The sequence below is a fragment of the Malaya genurostris genome, chromosome 3, assembly GCF_030247185.1.
Source record: "Malaya genurostris strain Urasoe2022 chromosome 3, Malgen_1.1, whole genome shotgun sequence".
Taxonomy (NCBI): domain Eukaryota; kingdom Metazoa; phylum Arthropoda; class Insecta; order Diptera; family Culicidae; genus Malaya; species Malaya genurostris.
Genome location: NC_080572.1, coordinates 217396419 through 217417033, shown reverse-complemented (window position 1 = coordinate 217417033; position 20615 = coordinate 217396419). Strand labels below are relative to the sequence as shown.

Genomic DNA, 20615 nt, shown 5'->3' with positions numbered 1-20615 from the left:
AGTCATTCACCATTGCCAGGCCAATTTTCATTCCATACCATTTAACTGATTCAGTCAGTTTGAGCTGCCACCCTAGAGACTAAGTTCAACCTAAATCGATTTAGGCAAAAACAAACTAAGAACTGAAACCATGTCACCAAAATTTTAGTCTGTTGTACAAAGCTCAAACATTTTTCAGCTTATGCTTCTTCTTATTCTTCTTCATTAGCTTCTTAACTACCAGTCACGAAGAAAAACCCAAAATATACGCTTATGTTTACAAAACAAATATATACAGTGTTTCATTGTTTTGGGAAAATATCTTACTTGCACACATCTGTTCGACATTGATTTGACTTTTCTGCTTTACTTTTTCTCTCTCTCCCTCGCTCTTTCTCTACCTCTACCTCTCTTTTTTTCGAGTTAACATTCTTCAACTATATCACTGAAATATTCCTTCCATTGTTTAGTCACTAAACCTAAGCTTTCTTCTGCTGGCACTTCCTGAATTACTTTCTCTCACTTTCGTAGTAGTAGGTGTAAATGATTTTCATAATCTCAAAATACGTTTCGCCTACACTCTTGCTGCATCTGATTCGCGCTGCAGCTCAACGTACACATGTATCCTTCGCAAGAAAAAAAAAACAAAACCAAAAAAGCGAGCAAACAAGCAAATCATCCGAGAAAACATGTTCAGAGTAGTTTATAATTATTTTATAATAAATAATCTTGTTCACCTTGTTTACTTTCTTCACTAATTTAAATATTGATCAATGATCTTCCTACTAATTAGCAGCAACCTTGTTTATCCTAGAAACCGACTAAATGTGAACAAAATCAACTATGCGAAAGCGAATGAGATAAGTGCACTGAGGGTCACTCCCATCAAAGCGAACCGTAACTCATCAATCGCAACGGTTTCGGTGGAATTCCGGCGAGAGATTCCAGACTCCCTTCAAGTGTGTTCACAGATCTATTGAAAACCCCTACTGCTGCTGCTGCTGTGCTATCTTGTGTATGATTTATTGCGTATCTCAATCGCATCGCGTGAGGAATCTACTCTCATTCAAACACGAACACTACACTCTACATTCACGCGCTCTCACCTACACAATCACGTTTATCTTATTAACTGCACGGTAGACGACTCGTACGAAACGGAAGAAAGATATCGGCCTACGCACATGCACAAAGTGTCTGCCGCTGATGCATGCCGTCTGTCTCCAAGCTTCAATTCTTTTAAATCATTCACTTTTCTTTTATAGAAATTTAGTTTTATGTATTCCTATAACTCAAGAAGCGCACGCGCGCTGCGCGAACACTTGCGTATGTAGTCTCGGGGACACTTTGCTATCACCGGGGGAACATTTTCCGTCTATCTCCTACCTACTTTTTTTTTGTTTTTTTTTTTGGTGGGTCTCGCGGAACTTACACCGTCTTAGACTTGTCCGACGTCACTCTGATACCGATTAGTCAAGTAATTGGCCGCGTCAGTCATCTGTTCCAGCGATCGGTACAAGCCAAGCAGGTGCGTCCGGAACTGCTTAGCCAGCTCGGTGCTTTTATCCTGATCCACGGTACCCTCGGACTCGATTCCGGAATCGTTCTCCGCACTGATTTCGCTCTCGCAATCGCTCAATGTGCTGACACTGTTGGTGGAAGCAGTCGAAACCGTGCTCGGGCGCCGAATGTGACCCTTTATGCTGCTTCCTGTCGTGTCACTTGTGCTGCCGGCCAGACTCTGCTCCGAACTGTTGCTGATCATTGTCACTGGCTGCTGTTGAACCGGAGCCGGGGAAGCCGACTTCTGCTTGTAGCGAACTGAGTTTTTGTCCTGCTGTTCGGACGCCATCGCAGACGACGACGACGACGACGACGACGAAGACGACGACGTTGCTGTGTTGGACGACTCGGAAGCTTCCTCGGAATCCTGACGACCCCACAGTAGATCCACTTTGACCATGTTTAGCATGTTGTAGAGTTTGAACAGATCTGAGGTGTTCAGGGAGTCTCGGACAGACGCTTTGCCGGTTTTTCTGATGTGATGATGGAGATGTTGCTTCTGTTCCACTGGTGTTGTGTCGGTCGAGTCGCCAACCTGTCGAATGGAATGGAATGGAAAACATAGGTTAGAACGGGCCAACAATTAGTTCGTGCTAGTAAACAGCTTAACAGTTGGAAGCGGTTCGATAATCAATGATGATGACAAAGTGCGCAAAAACTTGCGAGCAGAAAATGAGATGATTTTCTATAAATAAGCATTGGATTCTCGGGGATGACGAAGGAACTACTCGCGGAGATTTGCTGTCACAGACAGCAGTAATCAATCTTCGCTGAATAAAGTACACAAATTGCGTTTTAAGTGGAATAAGTAGCACTAGATAATGTAGGCGTTTTACCTCATATTTCAAAACAACATTTGATCACTGTTTTTGCCCCATCTACAATGAAATTTTTCACGACATGACGGAATGTTTCTTGAAATAATTATACTGTAACTGCTTGAATCCATCTAGATATTTAACGGACGATGAATTTCGTTTTAATTTTCTTGAACTTTGATTTAAATATTTTTAGGAACTGCTGATCATCGTGAAAGGAATAAACTTCAGGTGTTATATATTTGCATACTACTTCTGATTTGTCTAGAAGTACCGCAACAAATTCAAACAGAACTCAAGTAATTTAGTGAAATAAACCTACCAGATGTAAAGCTCTTAGGGAATCTGATTAACTGAAAGTACGACATGGAAACAAGATTCCAGTGGACTTAATTGTTTTGCCTCTAGGCTGATCCTACCCGTAAAAGTTACAATAGATACTATCAATCTCCTAGTAGACCTCAACCCTTAGAAGCTGTCACGAATAGAAGATTTTATTATTGATGCATATGAATGAAACATTTTCAGTCATAACTAATGAAAATCTCACATCAATCATCCTAAGCTCGTTTCTTTTCACTGAATACTACATTAGTCTTCAAACAGACGCGGAATTCGAAAGTTGTATTACCGAAAGTACGAAACAATTTGAAGCATTGCTGTACATACCTACATCTGATCTCGTAAATCTCAAAACCTACTTTAAGGGCTGAGGACAGTACCGTAAAGTGGTAGGTTTTTTGCTATTTTCCCGTTTCAAATTATATTTTCTTGGAAACGGTGCAGAATATAGAAAAACCCACCTGACAATGTCTTCGAAATTTAGTTGAGAATATTCTGTGAAATTTTCAGAATGATTCATTGAGTTTAGCGGTCGTGTTGTATTTTTTTCTGACTGAAGAACTGCTGAAAATTGGAACGCTCGGAAATGCATACCTCTACTTGTTCATCGAATATCTCGGCTTTGAAGGCTTGTATCATAAATCTACCGTGACAAAGTCTAGATAATTTAGTTTAAATACGATTAGTACATAAACACATAAATGTTATCGCGATAAAAATAAGGTTTGGAATTTTTCGGTGAAACAAAGCCAGTTTCAATGCATCGGCCATTTTTTTCGCTTTGGTTTCCTGATAGCATCCTGAAAAAGGAGAGAGAAATAAAATTGACTCGAAAAGGCTGCCAAACACACAGACATTCAATCTTTGTGAAAGTTGAATATTTTTTCATTGTTCATTGGAATCCATGTAATGTCCAACCCATACGATAGATTAATGTGATAAAACTTCTCATCAAAATAATAAAATGTATGCTGGCAACCCGGTACAGTTTGCTCATATACGAGAGAGTACAAGAGAAATACGATGCGAAAAGGGAATTGAGCGAGCCACGTGGTCGATTTAAAACTCAACACGTGGCACTCTGTCCTCAGACCTTAATGCCTTTTTCGCTTGTAGCCAAAACTAACCCAGTCCCAACCCTAGCTGCTGTCAAATCCATACTTTTGACAGCAGTTGGGGTCGAAACTGGGTTGGATTTTGCTTCAAACGAAAACGGAATAATATTCACAGTCCGAGGATGCTGCCAACGCGAACGCAAACTGTTAAATATAGTAAAGTACCTTATAGACAAAATGGCTACGATCTTTAGAGCTTCATTTTGACTGCATCTTCCTTGTCAATGTGTCTAAGGATTGATTTTTTCTATATTATATGGCATCGGTAAGACCACCGCATTTCCATTGTCCTCATTGCAAGTTCTACTTATGCCTTTTCTGAGTTATTCATCATGCAACAACAGTTTGACTGATGTTTGATTTGATTTTTATCGAGATTATTTTTTTTTTTGCTTCTAACAATATCGCTTTTCTGTTGGTATCTTCCAACGGAAGTAAATGATTTCATTGAAGGTTATTTATTCGATTTGTCCTGACCGCACATAACTGTTTTCATTATTTTTCGTTTACCTGAGGTTAAAAAGAATCAATGAGGAACAACTCTCCTCCACCTGTAAAACCGATTCCATCACACAATATGTATAAACGATCTTTTTGCCTTTCTCTATAGAAAGGTATTAGAATTGCTGGAAAAACCGACTTTCGAACGGAGCCTCGGAGCCCCATAGTGTTATATACCATTCGACTCAGTTCGACGAGATCGGATGTATGTATGTGTGTGAACTTTTCGAAGATATTTGAACGCGCTCAATTTTTTCAGAGATGGCTGAACCGATTTCAACAAACTTGGGCTCGTCAGAAAGCTACTGTCGGGCCATTGATCAAGTCCAAAGATCAAATGGCTGTGACTTTTGATTCCGGAGATATGATTGTATAAAAGACGTAACCGACAAAAAGTGTTGTATTTTTACGCGCTCAATTTTCTCAGAGATGGCTGAACTGATTTGAACAAACTTGGGCTCGTTTGAAAGCTACTGTCGAGCCATTGATCAAGTTCAAAGATCAAATGGCTGTGACTTTTGAGTCCAGAGATATGATTGTATAAGTGACGTAACCGACAAAAAGTGTTGTATTTTTACGCGCTCAATTTTCTCAGAGATGGCTGAACCGACTTTAACAAATTTATGCTCGTTTGAAAGCTACTATCGGACCATTGATCAAGTTCGAAGACCAAATGGCTGTGACTTTTGGTTCCGGAGATATAATGGTATAAGTGACGTAACCGACAAAACCAATATTTTGGGATTACCTCTAATTTTGTAAAGCGCTATTGTTCAGATGTTTAAGCATCTCGAAAAAAATCCTGATGCAAAATTTGAGCTAAATCGGACATGGGTAAGGGGTGCTGCCCAGCGGTTAAAGTTTGAAAATTTTCTATCTTGAAAAAGCACCATAGAAGGTAGAACATGAAATTTCCGAAATCAAAAATTTTTTTTGATGCCAAAAATCTTTAAATTGCATAAAACGTCGAGATTTAGTGTTATCTCGAAAAAAAATTTTTTTTGAAAAAATCGACTTTCTGGGAAGTCCCAAAAAATCCATTTAAAAAAAAAATCACCCTATGGTGATTTTTTAAGGTATATGAAAATTCCACTAAGTGGGGATTTTTAGACTAGCATCACTCTTCTCATACAAATAGGCAGCGCAAATGTCTACCACTAGTTTAGAAAAATGATGCTGACTGTGTGACTAAACACTGAAGCATGCTTTTGTGAACTACTCGAATCAATTGGTGTCAAAATTAGTATCCGAAATTATTTAATAAAAGTATAACTATATTTTCATGAGCCTGTTATGAAAGAAGAGAAAGGCATTATCACACTAGGTGGATTAAGAAGGGTTTTTCAGATAATTCAAGCGACACAGAACAAAACTCCCATCCCAAAATCCCATAATGGACATTTGTCGCACTGGAAAACCAACAACAATCTATGTCTGCAATTTCAAAACATTGCGCACTGAGCTTTCTTCGTTTCTTTCGGAAGTGAAAGTGGAAATTTCAGTTCGATAGGAAAATTATAAACGGAACGATGGCACTGCGAACCAAACACAATATCGTATGTCTAGATAAGAATTTATTGCCAGTGTTATTTCCAAATAGCCCAACTAGTTTATCTTCTTTGAGAAATCTATCTACAATTGGTTCTAGCAAATCAATGTGAGCTGATTACATAAAACGACTTTAATTCAGATCATCTACCAATAATATTCAGGATTTCAAATAAAGCAATGATTAACAAGGATGGCTTTTATCGTATCAAAGAACGCCCACTAGCAAACTCTTCACACGATTCAATCAGTTCAATCATCAAAAAGAGACGGATATCATCGCAGCAACAAAAAAAACCGGCATGGCATATTTAACATAGAATAGGCACCAGTGCGAGAGCGAATTTCTATCGATGACATGTCGGAGAATCAAAGGTTAGCACGCTGCTGTTGGGATTCTCTCTGAAGCAACAAACGGTCGCTTATTCTCGTGTCGCGATCCGATCCTATACGGGCAGTTGATAAGTGCGATAGAATCATTTTACTATTGCCGCTCATTCTAACCATATGCATATAACCTTTGTATAAGTTGTGTCTATGAAAATGTGTGTGAATGCTCCACACAAGGGTTTTGAAATATTGCAACCTAGTATGAGAGTCATCAAATCGAATCATCGATTCGATTTTCTGCGATAATTGTCAACTTGCGATTGCGGGCCGTGAAATACTCAGAGTATGAAGTGGAGCGAAGAAAGGTAGAAAAATTCTCTCACGGTTCATGCATTGAGAAACACGAGTTCTTTTTTTTTTTTTTTTTTTTTTTTTTTAAATAACTATTCATTGGAATATGAGTTAAAATTAAATTATTAAGATTTAAATTGGGTGTTCAGCCACAAGTGGTGACTTTTCAGCCCTGTTATATATATATGATTTGGTTATTACCATGAAGACATTATTTGCTTCCGCAATTCTGAGATTATTGTGTAGGGAAAATTCTAAACCTACTTGTATTGTGTAATGGGGAAAAGGAACTTATATACTAACTTACTAACTAATACAGAGAGCGAATCGATTCAATTGAAGATTGCATCGATTTTTGTCGGAATTTGCTTATAATATTATGTGACATTACATCTAATGGTTCTATATTTGTGAGTCTGTGTAACTCATTTGTGCTAAACCAGGGAGGACGCTTCAAAATCATTTTCAGAATTTTATTCTGAATCCTTTGAAGCGTTTTCTTCCTGGTGGAACAACAACTTGACCAAATTGGTACCGCATAAAGCATGGCTGGTCTGAAAATTTGTTTATAAATTAACAGTTTGTTTTTTAGACAGAGCTTAGAATTTCTGTTTATAAGAGGATATAAACATTTAATATATTTATTACACTTTGCCTGGATTCCTTCAATGTGATCCTTGAAAGTGAGTTTTTTGTCATACGTTAAACCTAAGTATTTAGCTTGATCAGACCATGTCAATTCCAAGCCATTCAATTTAAGAATGTGATTATTGTTTGGTTTAAGAAAAGAAGCTCTTGGCTTGTGAGGAAAGATAATTAATTGCGTTTTTGCTGCATTTGGTTTAATTTTCCATTTTGACAGATAATCACTGAAAATATTTAAACTTCTTTGTAGGCGACTGCAGATCACTCTTAGATTTCTACCTGTGGCTAACAGACTTGTGTCGTCACAGAATAGCGATTTCTGACAACCAACGGGTAGATTTGGAAGATCAGAAGTGAAAATATTATACAAGATTGGAGCTACGCTCGAACCCTGCGGAACACCGGCTCGTACGGGTAGCAATTCAGATTTACAATTCTGATAGCTAACCTGAAGAGTACGATCAGTTAAATAATTTTGAATCATTTTGATCAAATAAATAGGAAACTGGAAATCGGACATTTTTGCTATTAAACCTTTGTGCCAAACACTGTCGAATGCTTTTTCTATGTCTAGAAGAGCAACTCCAGTGGATAACCCAGAAGATTTATTTGATTTTAGCATGTTCGTTACTCTGACAAGCTGATGAGTAGTTGAATGTTCATGACGAAATCCAAACTGCTCTGGTAAAAAAATTGAATTCTCATTTATATGAGTCATCATTCTCAACAAGATAATTTTTTCAAAAAGTTTACTGATAGAAGAAAGTAAGCTAATTGGGCGATAACTTGATGTTTCTGCTGGGTTTTTATCAGGTTTTAGGATAGGAATTACTTTAGCGTTTTTCCATCTTTTTGGGAAGTAAGCTAATGAAAAACACTTGTTGAAAATTTTAACCAGAAGTCTCAAGGCAACATCGGGAAGATTTTTAATAAGAATATTAAAAATTCCATCATTACCAGGAGCCTTCATGTTTTTGAGTTTCCTAATAATTGATTTAATTTCATCAAAATTCGTCTCAATAATGTCATCGTGTGATAACACTTGGGTTGAAATATGATCATATTTCAGTGAGACTTCATTTTCAATAGGACTCACAACGTTTAAATTAAAATTGTGAACACTCTCGAACTGCTGAGCAAGTTTTTGAGCTTTTTCACCATTTGTAAGAAGTATTTGATTTCCTTCCTTGAGAGCAGGAATTGGTTTCTGAGGTTTCTTAAGAACCTTAGAAAGTTTCCAGAAAGGTTTAGAATATGGTTTAATTTGTTCAACTTCTTTAGCGAAATTTTCATTTCGCAAAAGAGTAAATCTATGTTTAATTTCTTTTTGTAAATCCTTAACTATGTTTTTCATAGCAGGATCACGAGAACGTTGATATTGTCGTCGACGAACATTCTTCAACCGAATGAGCAGTTGAAGATTGTCATCGATGATAGGAGAATTTAATTTAGTTTGAGCTTTGGGAACTGAAAGATTTCTAGCTTCGATAATATAATGATTCAAATTGTCAATTGCTGTGTCGATGTCCGCAGAATTTTCTAAAATAGTTTCATGATCCACATGATTTTCAATGTGAGATCTGTAATCCAACCAATTAGCTCTATGATAGTTGAAAATAGAACTAATTGGATTAATTATAGCTTCGTTGGAAAGTCTGAATGTTACTGGAAGATGATCTGAGTCAAAGTCAGCATGAGTAATCGGTTCACTACAAATGTGACTTTGATCTGTTAGAACCAGATCAATTGTAGACGGGTTTTTCACGGAAGAGAAACAAGTAGGATTACTGGGATGAAGAACTGTGAAGTAACCAGCTGAGAGTTGATTATGAAGTATTTTACCATTACTGTTATTTTGCCTACAATTCCACTGGACATGCTTAGCATTTAAGTCCCCTATTACGAAAAATTTCGATCGATATCTTGTAAGTTTTTGCAAATCGCCTTTAAAGGAATTTAATTGTTCGCCGGTGCATTGGAATGGCAAATATGCTCCAGCGATGAAATAAATTCCATGAATGGTTTCAACTTCGATTCCCAAGCTTTCAATAACTTTAGTATTGAAAGAAGGTAAAATTCGATGTTTGATTTGCCGTTGGACAAAAATGGCAACTCCACCACCCATTCCAGTAAACCTGTCAAATCGATGAACCACATAATGTGGATTACTTTTCAATTTTACATTTGGTTTAAGAAAAGTTTCTGTCACAATGGCAATATGAATTTTGTGAACTTTGAGAAAATTATAAAATTCATCTTCACTCGATTTCAAAGATCGAGCATTCCAATTTAAAATATTCAAATAATTATTTAACATCACTGTTAAATTTTAAATTCATTATAATATTATTTGCAAATTTCCATCCGATTTGAAATGTTTCAAAAAGTGATGAAGTTGAATTCATTTGGATGATCATTTGAAAAAGTTGATCTTGTAGGTAGATCATTTTATTTTCAGTTATATCGCCTAAATCGACTTCATTTAAAGAAGCGAATGGCATTGAAGGAATATTTGTAGGTAGACTGCCATTAGAAGAAGATGATTTGGCCGGTCTACCTATTAATAAATTGTTTTCGTTAGAAGAAGAACTGCAAGGCGGTCCTGTGTTTTGATTATTTACATTAGAAGAAATAGGTGAAAATAGTTAAAATAGCTGACATTAGAAGAAGATGATGACGAGGTCGATCTACCTGTCAATAAATTGTTTTCGTTAGAAGACGAATTGGCAGGCGTACCTGTTTTTTGTTTCGAAGAAATCAGTGCCGAATTAGGCGTGGCATTTGTAACGGTTTTCTGATTTTCAGGTATGTTCTGTAAATTTAAGGTCGTTGATTTGACTTGTTGTCGAAGCGAACGAGCGTTTAAAATTTTTTCCCTGACAGGACATTTCAAATAATTGGATTTATGATTTCCATTGCAATTTGAACATGAAAATTTATCAGTGGTTTCATTCGTTGGACAATCGTCTTTCGAATGCGATTTACCACAATTCAAACACCGTATATCCATATGACAATTTTTGGTTCCATGACCGAAGCCTTGGCAACGACGACATTGCGTTAAGTTTGCAATACGATTATGCCGTTTAAAATGTTCCCAATGAATTTTAATATGGGAAATGAAACGTACTTTTTCTAAAGTTTTCAAATTGTTTACATCACTTCGATTGAAGTGTATTAGGTAAAGTTCATGGGAAATTCCAGAGCGTGGTTTAGAAGTACCATTCGCTCTTTTTTTCATAAGTATTACTTGGGAAGGGGCAAAACCAAGCAATTCTTTTAGTTCATTTTTAATTTCATCAATACTTTGATCATTTGATAATCCTTTCAAGACAGCCTTGAAGGGTCTGTCTGATTTTATATCATATGAATAAAATTTATGAAGTTTCTCGGACAAATATCGAATAAGACGTTCGTAATCTTCCAATCCATCCACCAAGACTCGACATTCTCCTCTTCGTCCGATTTGAAATGAGACTTTTACTTCCGGGAGAAAAGTAGAAAGCTCAATCCGGAATGCTTTGAAGTCAGAAATCATCACCGTCACTGGTGGCATAGATTGATGTTTCTTCCCAGAACGACAAGCGTCCATTTTGGGAATTTTTGAAGAATTTTCTTCTATGTCGCTACAATCGGATTCAGGAAGAATCTCGTAAATATTGTTAGACGGCATAGAATCAACGGAAGGGAAATCCGTCCGTTGTCTTTTATTTTTACATTCAGATTCTATAAGATCGTGAATGTTATTAGAAAAATGTTGAATAACGGATTGTGATTTATTCCGTATTGAATTATTTTTAGCCTTAGGCTTGTTGCCTTTCCGGTTGGACGCAGGCATTTTTGAAATTAATAAAATTTTAAATTAAATTAACTAGGCTAAATTAGTCTTCGATTAGACTCCTAGCTAGCCTTAAAAAAGGCTGATTAATTTCTTAGTCACTCTAATATCACTCTTTGTATCACTTAGTCACTCTAATATCACTCTTTGTATCACTTAGTCACTTAGTTAGTGATTCAGGTAGCCTTGAAAAAGACTGAAGCCTTGAATCAATGAAACTCTAGGTAGCCAGAAAAAAATTCCAGGAGCCAAGAGCTATACGCGTGCGGTGCGAACGACTGTTCAACACCGACTGAAACACGAGTTCTTGTAGCATCTTCTTCATCTTCATCATTCTTCTTAATACAACATTTTCCACAAAAAGCAATGAAATTGTTTCGAGAAATTCGATATCGATACAGCCAAACATTACTTAAATCTATTAGTTGCAGAAACTAAAACTAAATTCTTATATAATCGACAATAACCGATAACTTCTTCTTCGACATCAATATCAATTTTATTGTGATCCTACTATGGAATCTATAATTGAGGTTCTTCCTAAGGTTCTTTTCAAGTCCTCGGAAACCAATTTAAGCTCTGAAAGAAGTAAATTAAACACTCCCTGCAAACGGTGGATAAGGTCAAAGTTGATAACTTTTTTTTAAATTTTGTGACTTTTTTAAATTTTGTGCAATAAAATTTCATTTTCAATCGAATAATATAAGATGAAAATGAAATTTATGACGGCCGACCGTCAGCATATCCCTACTAATTCATTTGACTTATGCTGCCATTTTCAAGTGAAGCTCCCAGGACTCATCGTTAGTTGAATAATCGTACCTAATCATTTGAAGTTTTGCTTGCTCAGTTTCAAGTGCCAATTGGTCTACCTGTTTCATTGCCTTCGCTCTTGGTAGTAAGCAAGTTCGAATGAATAGAATTATAAATGAGGTAAAGTATTAAAAATGAAAACAGAAGGAGGAAACAATTAATTTATGTGTATTCTGTGATTGATATTTCAGCTATCTGGTTTATCTTTCATCTATTTTCTTGAACCAATTAGAATGTTTATATGAACCTCATTTGAAGGCCGCTCTCACACTATCTAAAGAGATATTTTGTTACTTCAAGAGATCAACTGACTGTGGTTAAACTGAGCCTCGATTGAAGAGAAACGAGTGATGAACTGAATGCTGCCCGTTCGGGCCGTCAGCAAACATTGTGTATGTCAGAGAGTGAGGTTTACTGCATTAGAGAGATCGTCAATGTGTTCCACATTCAGTTTCAATTGAATTGAATGAAGTTTTACTGCACTGATCGCACATAAATATGAGCACAACACAAGATGACATTGCTGAGACAAATAATGCTGAATTAGGGCTACCATTAGCCAATTTAAAAACGTCCGAAGGGTCCGCAGAATTTTTAATAGTTTTATTGAAAATTTTCCCGATGCTACCTTGAAACTTTGGCAACAATTTTGCAAGTTTTGTATACTTATTCTCAAATGTCAAAGAATCCAGCAGAAGCTTTACTGAACTTCTCGCTCAAACGAACAATTGGGTGTTGCCTCCTATTGGCTACTAACATTTTTACCGGTTCTTCATTAAAATTCCCGACTTTTTCCCGGTGGAACAGAATTCTCGACTTTTTTCGGTTTTCTCGATTTTTCCAATCACTTGCCACTTTGGTATACTCGTTTCAATTGTCTTTCTCTTGTTTCCATAGACTAGAGCTCTTCATCGAAGGGACAATGTTCAACATAATCTTGTGATTTTACACCTTATCTTGTAAGATGCATATAAATGGAGTATCGCAGTTCACGTAAATTTAGACTCCAGAACATGCCAAATGGGGCGAATTAAAAATTGCATGCCTTGAAATGGAATTGTTCGAGCGTCCCTGGTTAGGAAACAAACAGTATCGATTTTACTGATCGCATCATCAGACAAAAGTAAACATTTGAAGGGAGCGAAAATGAACGAAATTCACAAAATAATCTTCACAAAGTTGACCAAAAAAGGTGTGGGCAAAATAGCAGAAATTAAGTTTTTGGAGGAGGAAAACGGTATAGCAAACTAGAACCATTTCAATCTCTAAACACAAACACTATCAGAAAATGTCTGGATCATCATGAAGAGTAAACTTGCGGAAGAGTCTGTTCACAATTTGAAACAGCTGGTGCTCAATAATACAACTTTCAGTGCTGAGCATTTCGTCACGCTTCAGTTTGATACAAAGAAAATTCACTTGATAGAAACCGTGAAGAGAAGATTGGTTTCGGACACTGGCATAGCGGAACTGGGAATCGGGTATGTTGAGAACGATTAGTGCGAACCCAGGGTTGTCCATCTTACCGATTCCATCTTACAACATAAACGAAATTTTTTCAGAATCGAATTCAAGCGACACAGAACAAAATTCTTCAAAAATTTCTCAAATCGACGTTTGTCGCACTGGAAAACCAACAACAATGTATGTCTGCAATTTCAAAACATTGCGCACTGAGCTTTCTCCGTGTCTTCAGGGTTGTCAAATTATGATATCATCAAGAAATTCAATGTCAGCAGAAGCACCATCAGAAGCATTCGTCTGCGAGAGGGTTTTCGGATCAGTAAGCAATCAAACAGGACATTGAAATAGACACTAGAGGCCAAAACACGTACCCGAAGATTGTACAATGAAGTTCTCATGAAATACCAAGGACCACACCCATGAACGATGAAACGTACGTGAAGCTGGATTATGAACAGCTTCTCTAGCAAGTTCAAATTAATTGCTGTCGATAAATTTGCAAGAAAACTTATGATACGACAAGGTATTTGCAATTAATAATAAGGTTTTCGTGTCACACAAGACTATGTATATCCAAATGTATAAGCTTGAGTGCCTGAAAGGGCGACATCATTTGTAGAATGTGATTGATAACTCTTCAGAAATACTTAGTACGGCACCGACCAGGTCCGAACATAGATCGACTAAAGAATGGGAAGGGATGTTAGTTTAACACTTGTTGTTGCTAAAGGCCGTATATACTACTGCACACATCACAAGTGCCACGGGAGAAGGATATTTGTTAGTATAATTTTCAGTAATCGTAGTATTCGCCCAATTTAGTATGTTCCGGTTTTAAGATGCGCGGATGCACCACAAAACAAAAGCTTCCTGAAATTGTCTGTTACAATTTAAACGAATGACTCTGATTTATTAAAAAGTTGATTTATTGTAATGACAAATTGAAATCATTCGAAAACTCTATTCAAACTCTATCATGTACGTGTATTAATTATTCGATAAATTATATTAAATCATTTAAAATCACGAAAAAAATCAACAGACTTTACGCATGTCTTAATTGTTTACTATTTTCACTATATTATTTACCATGAAAAATGATTAATTGATAATATTAGTTGATATGGGCAGCCGACCACCGAGAGAAAATTATTTATTTATTTACTTTAAATCTATCGGAGTTAGGTGATCAACAAGCATTCTCTAATATTTATTTAATGTACTATGTTATTACAAATGTGATATTAACGGATCTTCGCGATAGTTGATCCTAGCGGACCCCAGCCCCTAAATATCTACCATCTTCAAATGCACGTAAAAAACCATCATCTTCTCTACTTTTACACAAACGTACACTGTCCATACTCGCATATCAGTCCCATATCGATTTTCGCCAATTTTGAGTCAGCTTGAGGAATGAAATCTATCCTCAATATACTTTCAGAAATTGCAATAAAAGTTGAGGGTTTGTTTAGTAAAATGTGTAAAAAATATCAACTCATGTGTGTCCCATATGCAAAGTACCTGCATGTCAGTCCCATTCAGTGCAAATTGAAATAATTTCATTTGTCGCAATATTGAAATACCGATGATTCATTTAATAATATCATGATTTAGCATCAGGTAGCACAATTAAGCAAAAAATTCGGAAATAAATTTTTGATCGTCGTTTTCTCGATCTGCTGATTTTCCATATGGGACTGATATGCAAGTAAATTTTCACAATCTTAAGCATAAGTAATTTAACGACATACAAGTGTTTTAAAAATCGTCAAGTATAAAAAGCTTACTATCTATCCAAGTTTCTTAAGTCAATTTTTGAAAACGCCACTAGGCCCAGAAAAGTCAAAATGATCGTAGACACCGACCAAATCGGATCGTTTTGACTATAACGTCTGCATTACAAAATGAACCTTTTACTGATGGTGATAATAAATGCTAAGACAGATAATTGCTTGGATGTTAGGCGGGGTTCACCGAATTAGGTACCGCATCGATGTTCAGCTGCTCCATTTCATTCAACGATCGCTTCGAGTAGTGGGCCGATACAAGATCCAACCAGAACACCGCGTCTTCGACGGTATTTCTTAAACGACGCAACTTCTGGCAGGAATTTCGTACTATAAGTTTTCCAATTCACGGTCAGTCCGGAGCGTTCCAATTTAGCATTTTAAACAGCGTTTCGAACTGACTTCGACCTTACCGATCTCCGGGAAATCCGGTTGCGAAAGTACCGGAAAAAGTCGTGTAAAACTTCAAAACGGATCTCACGCACTTTTTTCAGAGAAGGTTTAACCGATTTTCTACAACTTAGACTCAAATGAAAGGACTTGACGCATTGGAATTCCTGAAAATTGTCTACATCCAACTTTCGATTCCGAAATTACAGGGTGAAGTGTGTTTAAAATTCCAATCTTCTGATTTTGATTCAAAACTATTTAGTTCTGTAGTTTTTCTAGTTTACGCTCGAACAAATTTATCTGTTTCTTTTCGATGAACAGTTTTTTAAAGCATATAACAATAATATTTCTAAGAAGATAAGTCATATAAGAAAGGCACACGCCATTAGGTGAAATAATCAGGTTTCTCTAAGTGCGACGCCAAAATAAAAATTATTTACATCGATTATCTCTATTTATACCTCAACAGCTCATTCAATCTACAAGTTTTTGTTGAGATCGTCAGGTTAACGTTTCGAAAACCTGTGACGTCGGTCGTAATGCATTGCATGAACGCCATTGAGAAATTCCCTGTCCTACGGCGGTCGTCAGGATGATCCCACCGCAGTTAGGATAGCTTTATTAATCGTCACCATTCAACAGTATTGTTTTTTCCGTACCGTAACGGGACTCGCTTCCGATCAGCTAGATCGCCAACAGTTCAAAACCCAAAACTTTTCATTTCAAGCAGCTCTGGCGGTAGCTGGCACGAACTGCGCAAAACACCTGATGCATATCCTCGAACTGCGATCAGATCATCATCTCCGAGTGCGCTAAAGTTAAATGTGGGCCATCGACACGGCCGCAGTGGGGCAAACAAGGGCTTTCCGCTTCAGTGAGGCCGACAGACTTAGCGCTGACCACCAACTTCGAGTGTGTGTGTGTGTGTTTCCCTTCTAATGTTTCTATTAATCATAGGCTTCCCTCCGCTTTTACGAATGCCTTTCTTCGATTTAATCGTTTCGCAACCAAAACGACTGGTGTGTCATAATCCACTGTTGGGTACTTCTGTTGGCGGCTGTCATATGCACTCATGCAAGCTGTCGACGGAGCAGTTTGTTCCAGTGCAGGCGCGAGCGGCAATGACTTCTGACTGATCGGATTTCAACACGCCTCATTAGTAGGTTTCCGCTGTGTTCATTGGAAAGATACTTTTTTCTGGGATCGAATCCGATGATATTGATACAGCGAAAGGCTGTTTTCACGTACATTTGAATGAAGGGTTTTCAAGAGTTTTTTCCTAGTAAAAAAGTAGGACAGTTTTCCTGAACTCAAACTTAAATTTAATTTTCCACGGATTATGTCTTCTAACTTTACTGAAGAGTATCAAGAAAATGGAAAAACACATGTGGAAAGGCAGCCATAGATGGAACTCGATGATTCTCAGCTTACCTTTCGGTCCATCAGCCGGCAGGGCACGAGTATGGTCTCCTCCATGGCATTGACTGTCTTTACAAACTTTTCCATGGCGTTGAGAATGCTTTGATTGGAAAATTCCTGATCATCATGTCTGGCAATTCGTCGCAGGCAATTTCTGAAAGAAAAAATAGTTGTTGAATTGAAACGTACGTTATACCAAAACACAAGCGAACAAACATCTAGTTCCGGATACGGAGCCATCAGAAGGATACGACGAATCAATAACCCAGATCGGAGGTCATAGCCCTATAAATTAATCAAATCATTTGAAGGCATCAATCGAATCATTCACATCCGCGGCTGACGCTTGAATCGTAGAAACTTTCAGCAGAAACCCGCTGCGAAGAACAGGTGCCATACCGGGCGACCTTGTGCGGTAACGCCAGACACGAACAGCCGTGTTTTGTAGTGTTGGTATCTATGATATCCAACTCTTCTTCGTTGCTTCTTGAAACGGATGATTTTTTGTTTCACTTGCCCCGCTAACTACCACCTCTCCTCACTACCCAACCGCTACCGAAGTAAGTGATCTTCTTGCAGGTAATAAAAAAGAGAAAAAATCAGTTTGGCAACCAAAACCCTCAACCGCGCACTAAGCGCTGAGCTGAAGAAATAGAGAAACATGCTTTTCAATAGTTCCGTGCTTCCACATATCAGCACAACCATTGAAAAGTACATTCGAAACAAAAGGCTCGTACATCAAGTTCAAATCTTCATAACTAGGCTGAACGGTATCTATTATGTGCTTGATTGTTTTATTTCGATCGGCCGCCATTGGATTACCTTTTCACGCTTCAGTACCATTCGCACTAGACGCACTAGAATTTCGATTATAAAAATTTAGCCAACTCGACTGATCGGATGTGCGGAATTGGGAAAGTGAATCGCAGTGCACCATACGTGTCCTTCAGGAGACAAACATTGAACTGTCTGATCAGCAACGTTCAACGATCAGTAAGAACGCGATTTTGGTATACGAGCATCTTATCACGCAAAAACAGAAGAATTCGTTGTCAGGTTGTATGGTGATCGTGCTCAAGTCACGTAGGGTAACCGGTTCCGAAGAAAAAATCAAAATGACACTAAGACCTCTCCGGTATGACATACGCAGAACTACGGCAACCTAAAGCTAATTGATAAATTTGATGGAAATTAGTTCGAATAAAGCGACAGTATTTGGAAACGTTTGCAATCTGAATACATTTTGGATGCCAGGTTGCTCAAAACAATTTTTAATAAATCGAAAAAGAATTTCCCTTAATTGATAGAAAATACTCTTAGAAATCATACAGATTTAGTCTCAAAGGTACGCGCGACCAAGAATTTGGTACACGGTACAGATATTCGTACTGCCTTTTGTCGGATACGTCACTTATACCATTATATTTCCGGAATCAGAAGTGACAGCCATTCCATCTTCGAACTTGATCAATGAATCAATAATAGCTTTATAACAAGTCTAAGCGGGATGAAATCAGTTCAGCCATCTCCGAGAAAATTGAGTGGTAAAAACTAAATGTGTTTCTGTCAGTTATGTTACTTACAGGGTTGTCACGAAAAAATTCAAAATCAAAACGCGCGAAGTCGAAAACAAAAACGCGCGAAATTAGCATTACACGGCTATTTTCATGCAGGAGGTTGAAAATCAACTTTAAAAAAATTTAACAATCTTCATAAGTTTGCCATATAAACACAATAAATAAGTCCCTATACAACAAGTCACTTGGAAAAACCCCATGAAAAAGGTTTCAATTTTATTCTCCATTCTTTTCGATGTCCTTAGATAATTTATACTCTCTGATGTATGAAAAATGTTACAGGAGAAATAAAAGTTGAACATAAATAAAAGTTACAGGAGAAATAGAAGTTAAACAGCGAAGACAACTGCGTCAACATCATCTTGCTCGGCAAGCTTTTTCTTTTCGGTAAGAAGAATTTCAAGGTAGATTACATCAGGATGATCTGATTTACTATTTTTAATTTCAGTTTCAATTATTTATCGCCTCCTGTTTAGCATTTATTTTCTGAGACAGCGCCTTCTCCTGTTGTCGGATTTTACTCTGAATGTCTTTCCTTTCCTCCTCATCTTTTATTCTTTTATTTGAAGCAAGGAAAGGTCCACTGGAGTATATGTCAAACTTGCTCTCCAGCAGGCATAGAACCTCCCCATCGATTACTTCAACAGATTGCAATCATTCAAATAATACATTTCCATAAATCTAGTGCTTCTATATTAACTAAATCTAATCAGACAATAACATGCGGAACGATTTCTTGATAACATTACGTGATAAATGAAAATCGAAAGAACTGAGTCATTTGTTAAATATGCCGAATGCCTAATTAAAACAAGCTAGTATTATAGCTATTATAGCTCGGAGCAATCGATTCGCCACTGAAGTAGGTCTGACACAAAACTAGCCTTACAAACATCGCGATGGACAGGTAATACATCGAGACCAATCAGTTTTCAGCGGTCTTGGTAGCTCGGTAAGTTTAAAGGATATCTCCATGGAAAACGTCGGAGAGCTAATCGGACAAATTTGCGTTGAATCGCTTCAATGCGTTGGCTATGGTTTTGGTAATAAGGTGATCAGATAACAGCAGTATATTTGAGAGTTCAGCGAACTGAAGCGCAATACAGAGCTTACAAGCAATGTACATCAGAGAATGTTTTAGTAACGCGGAAAAAAATGCTAATAGCTTGGAGGTTTTGGAGATAGTAACTCTATGTGCACCTAAAAAATTGAGCTTGGAATCCAGAAGAACACTCAGGTCCTTAACAGATGATGCGTGTTCGAGAACAGTTTGTGAAATGTTATAGTCGAACTTCAATACAGACATTTTGCGACTAAACATTTAGTGGCGTTTAAAACCATTTTGTTTATGTTACACCAATTAGTCAAATTATCCAACTGTTCTTGTAGGAACTTTGAGTCAGCTGCAGATTGGATTATATGAAATATTTTAAAGTCATCGGCAAACAATAGTTTCATACACTTGATCGAAAAATTTAGATAGTTGAGATACAATAAAATTATAAACGGTCCAAGATGATTTCCTTGAGGAACTCCAGAGGTGACAGTAAATGGTGAGGTTGTACAGTCTTATATTTTCACTATCATTTTATGACCAGTTAAATATGATCGAATCCAATTCGAAAATGATCCGTTAAAAACCAGACTGTTTAACTAGGAGATCGTTATGTGATGATTGATTTTGTCGAATGCAGCAGCGAAATCGATGTATATAGAATCTACTTGTAGTCATGCTTGTAAAGAAGGTATGATGAAGGAAGTGTAGGTTACTATATTTGTGAAAGTTGAACGCTTTGGCATGAGTCTCAGATGCTGAGTCTCAGATATGTAGTCAATTTCAAATTTCAAAGTTAGTTGGATGTTATACCCTTGTTCACATAGGATCTTTTCCATATACCAGGAAAAATTCCAGAACGCAAAGAACTGATAATGTTGGATAGTGGAACCAACAATCTATTAGAACAATTTCTCATCACCACGGATGAAATCCTGTCGGGCCCAGCACTAGATGAACGTTTTAACTATTTCTTATTCGTTTCGTTTCTTGTCCAACTTCACTTCGTAATCCTGTCGTGCAATCTTTGCTTTAAGAATGCGATTTTTATCAAACACAGAATTTGTGGCCATATTAT

General features: G+C 37.2%; 1 protein-coding gene across 1 annotated transcript in view; it reads right to left on the bottom strand.

The window, feature by feature from the left end:
• Positions 1–1247: 1247 nt before the first annotated feature.
• Positions 1248–20615, bottom strand: part of LOC131439462 (uncharacterized protein DDB_G0271670) — a 68486-nt gene continuing 49118 nt past the window's right edge. The window contains exons 2-3 of the mRNA XM_058610502.1: positions 16919–17060; positions 1248–2077 (exon numbers count right to left, since the gene is read on the bottom strand). Coding sequence (XP_058466485.1) covers positions 1418–2077; positions 16919–17060 — 802 coding nt within the window. The 3' untranslated portion in view covers positions 1248–1417. The remainder of the gene's footprint in view (positions 2078–16918; positions 17061–20615) is intronic.